The 13,312-nt window shown below is 40.2% G+C and overlaps 1 protein-coding gene across 1 annotated transcript in view; it reads right to left on the bottom strand.

Annotated features, from left to right (window-relative positions):
• The window catches only part of ADAMTSL3 (ADAMTS like 3), a 168,690-nt gene that overhangs the window by 11,292 nt on the left and 144,086 nt on the right, over positions 1–13,312 (bottom strand). The window contains exons 21-23 of the mRNA XM_066558695.1: positions 12,109–12,236; positions 11,598–11,726; positions 725–907 (exon numbers count right to left, since the gene is read on the bottom strand). Coding sequence (XP_066414792.1) covers positions 725–907; positions 11,598–11,726; positions 12,109–12,236 — 440 coding nt within the window. The remainder of the gene's footprint in view (positions 1–724; positions 908–11,597; positions 11,727–12,108; positions 12,237–13,312) is intronic.

Below are 13,312 nucleotides of genomic sequence, written 5' to 3'. Positions count from 1 at the left end.
ACCCAAACATCCACAACCTGCCCCGGGTCTGTGCCCAAGAAAGGGATCTTTGTAGCAGGACTGGTCCTGGGGAGCTGAGCTGCACTTTGCACAGCAAAGGGATGGGACAGCTCATCTCTAGAGCCAAATGATCCAATGACTGCAGTGACTTGCAAGGCATGATTGCATTATACAGAATTATATTATTAACCTACTTACAATAGAGGTATCTACATGGAGTTTTTTCTTTACATTTTCTTTTCTAGGAGTTCAGGGCTCATAATTAGATATTTTTCTTTTTCACTCCCCTACATTTTATTAGCCTCTATAATTAAAAAAAATGAACACCAAACCCCAAAAACAGCCTTTGCTTTCATTTTCATGTGTTTCCCTGAAGATTTTCTAAATACTCAAGCCTGCCCTGTGTCTCTAGTTAGAAGCATTGGGCTCACTGTAACATGACAGTGGATTTAGTTCCTAATGTGTCAGGTGGTTTTAGGGCTGATTATTTGTCATCTAGAAGCAAGAAGATGAATGACCTTGAAGTCACAAGTCAAACCATCTGTACCTAGATCCACATTACAGGAAACACAAAATAGAGAACACATCCAAGGGAATCAGATGCAATCAAAACGTTTAAATTTCCAATAAAATGTTAAATATGTCCCAACTATTTTATGGTTGAACTTTGATTATAAATTGGCTGACTTTTGTTATCAGTAAGGAATTCTCATTTAGCACTTACCAGTTATGTGGAGAACAGATGCAGCCTCAGCTTTTCCAAGAGCATTGGTTGCTCTGCAGGTGTACGTTCCCGCATCTCGGTAGGAAACATTGCTCAGAAATAAAGAGCCATTCAAAACCAAGGAAGAATTGATTTGTAAAACATTCTTCTTCTTCAGCCATGTTATATTTGGTTTGGGAACACCTTTAAAATGAAAAGAATTAAAACATTTATTGTGAGAGATAAGCCATAAAGTTTGTGTTGCTAACTGCTACCATAGCATTCAAGAATCCTGAGCTCCTTTGTCATTTCACAGAGTGTGAAAACCTAAGCAACAACATTGCAGTGAAACAAGCAGTTTTCACACTCACAAGAAAACATCTCAGTTGTGAGCCCTATCAATAATTCAGCATCCCACTAAAAGTAAAGCTCAGAGGTTAAATTCTACAAGCCCAGCTCAAAGACAGCTTTACAGACTGCTCCCAGTCCTACAAAAGCAATGTGCTCACATTCCTCACTGAAAGATGTGACACCACTAAACCCAGATAGGACCAGCTGATGGAAAGATCTGCACAGTACCTTCTCATTCAGCCTGCCTCCCACAAGGAAGGAAGGGCAGAAGGGAAGAAGGAAGATTGAATTTTTTATCAAAAATTAGGAAAAAAAATTGGGGTAACAATATTTGTCTTGAAGAAAAAACTGGATTAGAAAATACATGTGGCCAATTTATGCCAAAATAGTTGTGACAAGTTCTCCAAATTGCAGATGTGATCTGAACAGCTTGTAATGACAGAGGGTGAAGGGAACAGAAAGAGCTATTAATAATGAAAAGAGGGGTTCTCTTATTAAGCAATCTCATTACAGTGGTACAGAAGCTGAAGGTCTACCATCATTGCTGCTATAGTGCTTGAACTCTGAGAGCCTCAGCTCTTGCAGATAACTTGTCATTTTCAATTTTAATCAGGAAATTACTTGGAATACTAATTTTTATTGAAATTATTTTTCCACTGGCACACTACCAGTGGCAAGACTGTTTTATTTTCCTCAAACACTTGCCTTTAAAAAGAGATTTTGCAAGTTGGCAAATCAGACACCTCATTGATGTGCTCTGGTTGAGCTGCTCGAGCAGAAATGCTCTTTCCAAGCTCCAAAATCCTGGGGAAGCCACAGGGCAAGTTGGCACATGTGGCACATGGAGCAGCCACAGACGTGCACAAAAGTGTGGGGATGGGACAAGTCACAGATGGAAAAAATCTCTCACCTGAACCCTTTTCTTCACTAAATAAATGGGTCAGTGCTCACTGAAGGCTCCTCAGCTAGGTTCTGCTGCAGGAGCTGACCCCAATGTGGGACATTTGGAAGCTGCAGCCATCCTGAATGCTAATTCAGGCTCCTCTCCTCACAGATCATTGTGCAGTATTACTTTACAGATGATGTCTTCATGATGTGGAATGGCCTTTAGGAACAACTTTAACATTTCAATCACTGGCTTAGCACTTCCAATGCACACCTCAAGTTTTTCCTTTGCTGTAATAGGAACCAGACATATTTTTTGGAACCTGCTATTTCACTGAAGGAAAAAGCTCCCCCCGCCATTTTGTCTAGAAAGGCAGTGGAGAGAAACACTCTCTGGGTAATCACAGATTTTATTCTAGACAATTTAGCAGTTGTTCCATGCTTTTAAACTTGTGTAGAACTGTGTTTTACTGAATAAAGCTGATTGAAACAAGATCTGCAGAGTGCACGGCGGTCCAAAAACCAAGTTGTTTTTCAAGTTTCTAGAAGAAGCTTTATGCCACTTTGAAAAATCCATCTGGAATTAGGATGAGGTCTTGGTTTAAGGGTCTTTTTTCCATTTTACCCAGATTTCTGGCTAAAGTGTGTAATTCTCAGACATTTTTCCTTTACGGTGTTATTTCCACAGCCATTCAGGCATATACTTACTCTGCAGATGGGCTGAGGAGGTGGTGTGAGGATCTGAGCTGTTTTGCTCTCAGACCTAGAGGTTTGCAGGCAGACTACCCTCACTGGCACCAAAGCCCAGCAGGCCAATCAGAGCCAAAAAGAAGCCAGAAGCAGCACAGCTGAGATGGGACTGTAGTAAAAAGGTTTAAACTCAAATTCCACAAAACACAAAAACGCTTGGAATGGTTCAAATTTAAACTTTTAACCTGAGCCTCTATCAAACATCAGTGCAATATCACCTCATGATAGTCCTCCCTCTGCTCTCATGACACCATTCAGGAGTGTAGCTCATTCCCAGGATTTAACTAAAGTCAAATATTTTTCTTCCAAACGCTTTATAACCTAGAGCTGTCCCAGAAAAATCGCCATGTCTCTATTCTTCTACGTGTGCCTCATTCAGAGAGAGACATGTCGAGCCTTTAAAAATGCGAACTGGAGTTCAGTGTGCACAAGACATCTGCAGAATAGCTTTGCCACTCATTTTAAGTTCAAAACTGGGTATCTGTCACACACCTTAAACTCAAGTTATAGCAAATGATTCCTCTTTCTTTCTCCAAAGAGCTGTATTTGTTTCTCTTTAGGGAAAACAAGTGAGTAATACCACACACACAAGTAAATCAGGCCATTACTCAAGTGAATAACGTGAGCACACAAACATAAATTGTAGGTCTGAGGAGAAGTGCAGACAGAGCCCTGCACCAGAGGCCAGCAGCCAGCCCAGCTGTCATGCACCAGGAATCCACCCAGGCCATCCTAGGGGTGCTGGCAGTGAGAGATAAAGAGTGTGGGAGGGGGAATCCATGGAAAACAAGCAGTTAAACAGATCACACTAAAAGCTGTGCACACTGCTGTTCTCCAGCAGCTGATGCTACACGGACACTCTTGGGGTGCTCCCATTGAGGGGAGATGTTTGAGCTCAAAGCAGCAGTGGGGATAATCACAACACCCCTGCACTGTATTTTACCCAAAACTATCAAGGAGTAAGATTTTATCTAGGAGTTAATTATTGTTATGTGAATTGTGTGCTGAGCCCCTCTGAGTTGGCCTCTTCACAAGCATTTTGAGGACCCTTCAAGATTTTGTATTTCATGGTTCTATTTCTTTTCCCACCTCTGTATTACATGGAGACCAATTCACTGTCTGAGAGTGAGACTGGGAAATATTGGACTGTGTGCTTAAGAAAAACTGGTATTTGTAATCAAGCTCCTTCTCTGACCTCTTCACTGGCTTTTGGTTAGGTTGCCATTAACAGAATTAAGGCAAATTTTCAGACTGAGTCCTAAGCTAAGGGAAAAAAGAAGATTCTTTTAGAGAATTCAGGGACCTATTACAGACTGGAGTAGAGCATGAAGAGAGGAGAAGAGAAGAAGACTCTGCAGCCAGGACACAGCTCTATGCCAGAAATCAGGGCCTCTCACCCTGCCTTTCAGGAGAACCCAAGACTGTGATAAAATGCTTTCAGAGTTGGGCATCCAGAGAGACACAGTGGAGAAACCACTCAGAAAAAAGGCTGATATCTCCTAATACACCCTAGAAGCAGATTAAAGAAATAAAGCTGGAGAAAAAGACATCCCTACAGTCCAGCTCCTTCACATTCTTGGGCAAAGCAGTACAAGCATTTCAAGCCCTTCTGGACAGCTTCACTTGATAAAGTGTACGTTCCTTTGGCCAGTGAAAAATCCTTTTCTGCTGTACATCTCATGAGAGACAGAGTTCTTGTTTATATTTTCATTTCTGGAATTCCGATCAGGAGAAACTCCTACTGCTAGAGGACACTTAGGAAAACCAGCTTCAGGTGTGCATTTAATTTTTTGCTTAGGAGTACCTTGCATAAAACTCCATCTCATAACCCATCACAACCCCAGCATGCAGTCAGCATTAGCACATTTCAGGTGCAACACCTTCCACTGTGCAGATTTTCAGTGCTTTTTCTTTAGAAATTTTTCTGAATATTTACTGCTCCTGAGATAAGATTTCCCTTCCCTACTGATATGCAGCTCTGCACACTGAGCTGAGTCTCAGCTAAGAGCTCCTGGGAAAGAGCAGGCAAAGTACACAATTCCCACATTCCTCTTGTGACAAGGCTCTTCCAGTTGCACTGTGAAAAGCACCAATTTTCCTACACAGAAACTGCAGGACAGAGTTCAAGCACACCATCAAAACCAAGAAAAAGTTCATTTTTTTTTTCCCTAGGCAAGTAGTTAAGGCCTAAACCCTCAGTTTTACCCTTTAGAACTCATGTAAATACAAACCTAAGAGTTTTAAGCAGTTTTCTCATACAAGGAGAAACGAAACTAAACAAAAATAAGCCAAAACCAAGTTGTTGCTTTTTATTTTTTCCTTCCCTTAAAGGAGCTGAAATTACTCCTAAGCTTTAGGATATATTTGTAGGAATTCATGGAGGATTTTGTCCTGTGCACAAGGTTGAATTTTACTGCAGATGCTTGACTCTTGCTTACTTAAAGATTGATTTACACAGGGACTTTGAATAAACTAAAATAACTTCCACACTCTCTTCAGGAGAGAATTTGTTTATTACAGAATTGCAGCAAAAAGAGTTACAAACTGAATAATTCCTGGTTTGACCCCCAGAGAATATGACAAGGGGAAGGAGGAAGATGGAAGAGATGGCCTGTAGCCACCTTTGTTTCCTTCCTACCCCATCTCCATGCAGATGCAGCTGAGGATGAGCCCAAAGACTCAACTCCCCCAAAGTGCCAAAGGCTCAGAATCCCTGAGTGCAGTCAAGATCCCAGGGGTTCAAATGGGAGATCAGTCACTGGATCCAGAGAGTAGCACAATCCAACAATTATATCCTACAGCTCCAAGTCAGGAAATCATTTAGGAATGAGACTAAATCCATCCCTATCAGGGAATACAATTAAACACATAAAATTCAGGATGGCTGTAATTGTCCTTCATGAACAAAGATGCATTCCTGAACTCAGGCCTTCTTAGTTTTCAAAAAACCTTGAAAATGCAAATCTTACTCTTACAACGGATCTAAATCCTCTTAAAAAGTTCTTCTATAGACCCAAGTGGCTATAAAACTTTAAAATTAGTTTAATCTATTTTTCTGACCTCAAACATAGGTTATTTTCCACTAGCACTGGAGCAGCTCTACAATACTCAATGTTCCATGAAAAAAGTCATTTTCCACCATGAGTGGCCCTGGGACAGCAAATGTTATGGAAAAAAACTCTAGCTCCGGATGGGACTGCAAAACACGTGTTTAAAAAAAGAGAAAAAAAAGGAATCTGCACTATAGGGTGCCCTTAAAATATTCAGTGTTCAAAAACAAATTTCCTCCAACCTTGAAAGCCCTGTGAAATATTACACACCATAAAAACTTTGGCCTACTAACTACCTGCTCTAAAACACTGGATATGTCTTCAGAAATTCCTCCCCCAGCTACGTAGGATCTCATAAAGTATTCTGAGTTTCCCATTCAAGAGCAAGGCAGAACTGTGCTGGCACAAAGCGCATTTTACTGCACTTCACTAGAACTTTACCTTATTTCAGTGGCTAAATTTGCATGTCTGCCTTTCAGAGGAATCAATTCTGGGTCAGCTATACCCACACAATGAATGCCACCTGATTTTATTTACCCTACACACCCTAACACCTCCAGTGCACTGAGCATAACCTACACAGCAATTGCTTCCTCTGCTACACCTTTCTATTTCCTCCAGCAGAATTTTCAAACTGCCTTTAGATTCATCTGAGTTATACTTGGGCAATCAACTTCCAGTGAACCCTAAAAAGCCTAAACCTGCTGCTACTGAAATTACCTGGATGAATTTTGCCAGCTTCACCAGGAATAACCCAGCATGGGACATTTTGGCACTCAGTGTTATCCCCAGCCTGCCCTCTGACCCTGCCCCTTCTCTGGCAACCTTACAAAGCCTCTCCTGCTTCCTACCAGCCTTGCAGCACCCCCCTCTTCCTAGGTGGCAGCAGCATCTGGCAGGATTTAGGTATTCTTACCAACATCTGGTGACCTCCTTAGACAGGTTCCCAAAGCAAGACCCCTTCCCACCCCACTCTTGCCATGGCTCTGTCAGGTTCTGTTTAGCTCTCTGGCTGTCAAAGAAAACTTAATCTTTTTTCCAGCTGTAGGAGTTTAAGGCTAATATTTTTCAAAATCAGGCATTTTAAGTAAGGCAACTGTATTTAGCTACTAATGACTGCTAGAGTGAATTGTGCAGTGAACCCCCAACAAAGACTCAGTTGGTGTGCATTAGGGTCCACAATTCAGCACTGTTAGCAGAGACTGGTTTACCCAGCTGGTGTAATTATATAATTGTACCTTCACTTCACTGAATAACAGTGCTGCATCACCAGGGATCACACTTGATCATCAGATGTTTGTCATCATAAAATAGATACATACACATGGACTTCAAAAATATGATTTTATCAGAAATCAAAGCACTACACAAGAATTGCTCTCCTTAGTTAGACTTGAAGTCCACTTAACTCTGCATTTTCTGTCCAACAATGGGCACCTGGGATGTGTAGGCAGAGCACAAAAATCATGTCACTTATTGAACAACCCTTCCTCAAAATACCCTCCAGAAGCAGCCTTTAGCTCATGCCTGTTTCCTCTACTGCTCTTCTCTCTACCTCTTCCAGCTCTACTATATCATTTTTGAGATGAGGTCAGCAAGTTGCAAACAGGATTCACCACAGGTTCAAAGAATGGCCCATTTATATTTTCTATTATTTCATCCATTCCTCTGCCATTAGTTGTGGTTTGGACAGCACCCAGCAGGCATGCTGGTGCTCCATGGAGCTGAGAACCATCACTGCACAGACCCTTCTCTGACTGCCACATGCACTTGTCTGCCTTTAATGTTATTTGTTCTATATGTACACATTTATTCTGCAAATATCAGCTTTGAACATCCTTTGAGCTCATCTAGCTTTTAAATGTTACTTGTGTGATCATCCTGCTGCAACTCTTTGCAGGAGGTTTTAGATCCATTTGCCTTTATAAATCTTTATTCTTCACAGTTTTAGTCAACAGACTGATCTGATTCCTTCTGAGAACTTTTATAAAAATGTTGAGCATCAAAGATCCCAAAAGAGCCTTTGGGGCACCCTACTCTCTCTTCACTGTAAATTCAACCACTTCTTCATCTCAGTCATTTAATCAGGTGCAAACCACTGAGGCAACCTCTTCCTTTTTGTAATTAGAATTTGTTAAACTTGGCCTAGGCAACTTCTCAACAGCTTTTTGCAGACTGAAGTAGGAAGTATTTGAAATTTTACCTTCCTCTAACACAATCCATCTCAACCCTTCCTGAACTAGAAATTTAAAGGAAATTTCTTTTCAAATTAGCAAAGCCGTGAGAGGAAAAAAAGAATCAGTGCTGCAAACAATTTCAATGTATGGATTTCCCCCACCTCCCTGAGGCTCTATCTGCCTCAGAAAGGAATAGAAGGCCTCAGGAATGTGTTCTTACAGAGACTTGGTAGGTACCAATGTCCCAAAAGACCCTCAGTGTGTGTTTGGAGGAGGGTTGCTTTGGACTATGCAGTCAATCTTGCCTGGACCCTCAGCCCATACTGCCCAAAATGCCAGGTATAGTCCCCAGGCACACCCTTCAGTTTAGTCATATCCAAAGGGATTCAGTTTTTAGGTCCCCAGACTGTTACAAGACACAAAGCAAAGCACAATTTAGCTTCTGAACATCTTTTCCTGTTTAAGCCTGATCCCAACAAAAACTCTAATGAAGAAGCACTTACTGTAAAAAGCATAAGAACAAAAGATTTTCCTTCTATTATACTAATTATAAATTCAGTCATTCCTTCCTCATAAAATACATCTGTACACACACCTTTAAACTTTTGAAATCTATTATTAATATCTTTTAGAACATACAAAAACCCCTAAAACAAATGAGGAGCCAAAATCCCATGTATTAAACTTCTATATTTCTTCACTGATGTTTTCTAAAGGGGTTAAGCATAGAAGACAAAGAACAGCATCACAGTTACATTTGGAATAGTGTGAGCAAATGAAGCAACAGATGGAAAAATCAAAATCTTGATTTTTCTGGACCTGTTTCAACTTCCAACACTGACAGCAAATACTTGGTCCACCTTTTTGAAAATTCTGTGCAAAAAGATACAACATGCTTTGTGTATTTCTCACAATTTTTTATCAGTATGTTATTATTAGAGAGCCAAAATATATTCATAGGAATGCAGAATTTGGATGAAGGTGCAGATTCTACTTTTCAAGGCCTGTGTGCCAAGATATTTCAGAGCTGCAAAGAGAAGTGTAAACAACCTCAGCTCGGTGTGTGTCACTTCCCTGCTCTCACCAGCAAGCGGCAGACAATGCACATTTTATTCACATTTCCACTCTTCCCTCTGCTCTACTTCGACTTAGAACTTTCAAAGTTTTTACAACAAATGGAGTCTGACAGTTTTAGTTTATTTTAGCAATAATCACAAGACGGTTTTTTCTGCAAATACAATAAATGTTATCCAAGAGCAATTTGGAGCAATCAGTATTGATATTTATACCATGTGTGTTGATTGAAAAGGTCTTGGCTGTAAGAATGGAATATGAATCTACCCAGAATGTATGAATATCTTCTAACACATGCTCGTGTGGGAGCTATAAAAGGGAGTTTATTATAATTAGTGGAAAAATAGTCTTGTTATAAACTAAAAAGAGAAAAGAAAGAGAAACCATCAGTTTGTACAGTTCAGCTAACTTTTCTTATTCTGTTCTTTGATGCTCTTCTGTTCACTAGGACACATTAGTCTTCAGCAATTCAAAGGGCTTTTTTCAATCTCAATATCACTTTTGGAGTGTGAGAGAAAGGCTTTCAAAAGGGTAAAAGAACCAAATTTGAAAAAAAAAAACTTGTACCCCAAAGGCCAACACTGCACAAAATATTAAAGTTTACATCTTCAACAGGTCAATTTCTTTGTGAAGAAACTACAGATTGAACAAGTCTAAAAAGGTACTTTAGGTTATTCATTCTACAGAAAAAACCCACAGAGGTCACAGCAGCCAAGAAATTTAAAAGTAATAATTCTACTACTGACATGGCACTAATACTCTTCACACACACAGACACTTTATTCATTAGATGGTTCTTCTTGTGGAGAACTATTCTGGGGGCTAGCAGGAGTCCCAAAGACCAGATGTGACACCAGTGAGAAATCTGCATGAGTAATGTCTGTGTGGAAGGATCCTGAATAAACTCCTGGCATGGAGAACATGGAGAACACAAAGGCTCATCCAGTGATGTTTCACTCAGTCAAACTCCCAGAGCAAACCCATCCTCTGCAGAGCAGTCAGGAGGAAGGGCAGCGAGGAAGAGGTGATGCAGATCCAGCCAAGGGCCCTGTTACCATTACTTTTGCAGGTCAGATCATTCACATCATCTTTTATCAGCATTCACAGTGAAGTTCTCATCCTCCTACACTGCAAATGGACACATTTTTGGGTCCCACCCATCAGACAAACGTATCAGCATAAGGTGCTATTAAATTCAATCTTCTGAAGTCAGTGGTTTATTACTTTCCATTAAGGAAAGAAGAACAGGAAAACTCTGCTTACATCATTGCAAAAGTTTTTCTGCTTCCAGACTAAGTGACATTTTAAGACATGCAAGCTCTATTTTATTCACAAACAGTAATACTTACTTCCTTGGCAGTGACAGGAAATAAAGCAATTAGATAAATCATTTTTTAAGTCAACGCTGGTGTCTCAGCATAACTAAAGTTTGGCTCACCAATATATACAATTCTAAAGCATTTGGAAATCTACAGTCCCATGTGAAAATATTAATTTATATTTAAATTGCTAACTGCTTACCCATCCTAACAATATTAATATTAACAGTGTGACATGAACTCTCTGCTGAATTTGAGATGTAGGTCAGTTATACAAGGAGTTGCCAAACTATAGTTGGAAAATATTACTTCATCAAAGAATTAGCCTTGGTATAACAGTGAATAGCAGAGCCACATGTCCTAATACATGTCAGCCTGGCGCCACTATTGTATGCAGAGCTATTTGCATATATATATTTCTATCACTACCCTGGTTCAGTATCAACACCCTCTGATATGCATTTCCCAGCACATAAATGTGAGCAGCACACACTGGCTGCTCTGAGGTCGTTCTTTGCACTCACTTGCAACCTTCGTGGTTATTTGCACTTTCACACATCATCTTCACAAAAGGCTGAGCTCAGCTTATTAAATGTTTGACAGAATATTGCTGCTGTGACTGAAATATTACACTTTAAACCTCACAGATAGCAATGGCAAGATTAAAAAGAAAATAGGTACCTTTCCAGCAAAGGGTTAGAAAGTAAAATGCAGCACTGAACTGCTTAATGCATGTTAATTCTGATTGATATTATTCTTCTTCCACAGATGTTGAGCTAGAAAATATCTGTATTCTCTCATAGCTCGGCACTTTCCTTTGTTTCCTCACTGCAGCTGCAGACTGATGGATCTAAAAGGTGAGTTTACTTCACCAGCAGGTTTAAAGTTCTATTAGGCTACAGCTGGAGATTTCATTTTCAGTTTTAACAATAGTCTAGACAGATGTGCATCTCCAACAGGGGTAAGGAAAGGTCTTTGATGAGCAGGTCAGCTGGCCATGCTCGCTATTGCAGCAAGACAGCCTCTCACCCTGGTGGGCTTTAAGCTCTCCAGTGGAGCCCTAGACCACTTCTTGGAAAGAAAGCCCTTTTAGGGAAGCCCTGAACCTGCAAATGTGTATGTAAATTGAAGTGACAGGCAGAAAAGAAAGGTCTGGTGCAGGTGACATGCCTAATAAAAAACTATTAATTATCAATGATTTTAAGCCTTCACTGATAATTTATTCCAAGATAGAAGGTAAATTTCTGATCCCAACATTACAAGCGATGTCAGTCCAGCTCTTACTTACCTTTCACTGGACATTCAATCAAAATATTTGCTCCAATTCTTGCCACGATTGTACTTCCAACAACTGCTGAGAAACTGCTGGCTTCCAGATTTGTCATATTTAACACAGAGGACAAGATGACAGGCACCTCTTTGAAATGAAAGGAATAGTAAAGCTTTATTTAACTTCTAAACATAGATCCCGTATTTAAATTCATCATGTTTGGAACAGAATTCAGTCTGCAAAGCAGCAGCCAGAAAAGACAGGTGGGACAGATACAGGCAGACTGAGTTCACACCTGTTGTGGTTTTAGAGCAGCAAGACCATCTTACTGCAGCCTATTAAATCAGGCAGAGTTTCAATAAAAGAAACTATTTCCCATTGCAGTGGGCACGGGTGTTTATATGCATATATTTATACACACATATATATGTCTATGTGTGTATATATATATATACATATATATATATATATTTGTGTGTGTGTGTGTCTGTGTGTAAAAGCCTGGTTTTGTGGAATGCCACTGTTTTACCTGCACGCAACAGCAGTGATGTTTCCATGTCAAAACCAGAGTCATTAACAACCAGGCATCCATAGGTACCAAGCTCCTTCTGAGTAGGATTCCGAATCTGCACTCTTCCAGTGATGTCCAGGATCACCCTGCACAATAACCAAGGAAACACAAGGGTTACTACCCTGGGACAAACCCAGCTGAATGCCCTTGCAATAGTTACAGATAGAGCAGCAAAGCTCCTTTTTAGGAGTTTGCAGACCCAGAGCAGCACAGGCAGTCCCAGCTCTGCCTCCTCTCTGGTGGCAGAAGGGGAGCACTCAGGGAGGATTGCTCACTTGCAGCCCTTGGAAGGGCAGTGAGTTTGCTACCACAAACCAGGATCCCCTGGGCACAAAAGTGTGAATAAATCAGAATACCACAATTAAAAGTATTAGGCTTGGCAAGAAATCGATCTCTCTGGAGCAAGCTTGGTTTTCAGCAGGATTGGGGAAGTCACAAAACTATGGCCTGATCTGACTTTCAAATTACAATGAGGTTGGGGTTGTTAGGGCTTTTTTAAAATGTCATCATTGAAGCTAAAGTCTTCCACCAAAACCTCACAGGTGTCTTGAGTACCTTGCCTGTCCTGTGAGGAGGATCACAGCTTAGGGAAGAGGCTGAAAATAACAATTTTTCTCCTCTGTTACATCTCTCAGCACTAAGTTACATGACTTGTCATACACTCAGCACATCCCAAAAACCTGCAGATGTTTTTTTCCCCCCACTGAGTACATTTACATAATAGATTAACAAAAATAATATTAAAAACACTTGTATCTCAACAAAACAAGCCATTTCATGCATGGCTCGAGTTCATCCTTTTTTACAAACCTGACAGATAAAAACCATTTACCTCCTCACACTCTTTCAGATGCAATGCTATTAACATCACTTTTGGATCCACACACATATATATAGATTTGTACATAGGAAACCTTACTAGGAAAAAAATTAGGAAATAAACCTACTTTGCTTAATATATGAGTTAAGAGCAAGAATATCAATCTGGGCTGAAATTAGGAAGCAAACATACTCGTGAATAAACAAGACACCATCATGTCCACAAAAATTGAAGTATCACTTGCTACAAATTAATGGAAAATGATGCACATTTCACAAAATAAACATAACTGGTGTTTATTAACTGGTGGGAGCCATATGATTCCAAAACATTTTCACTTTT

The sequence above is a fragment of the Molothrus aeneus genome, chromosome 13, assembly GCF_037042795.1.
Source record: "Molothrus aeneus isolate 106 chromosome 13, BPBGC_Maene_1.0, whole genome shotgun sequence".
Classification (NCBI taxonomy): domain Eukaryota; kingdom Metazoa; phylum Chordata; class Aves; order Passeriformes; family Icteridae; genus Molothrus; species Molothrus aeneus.
This window is presented reverse-complemented; position numbering and strand designations above follow the sequence as displayed.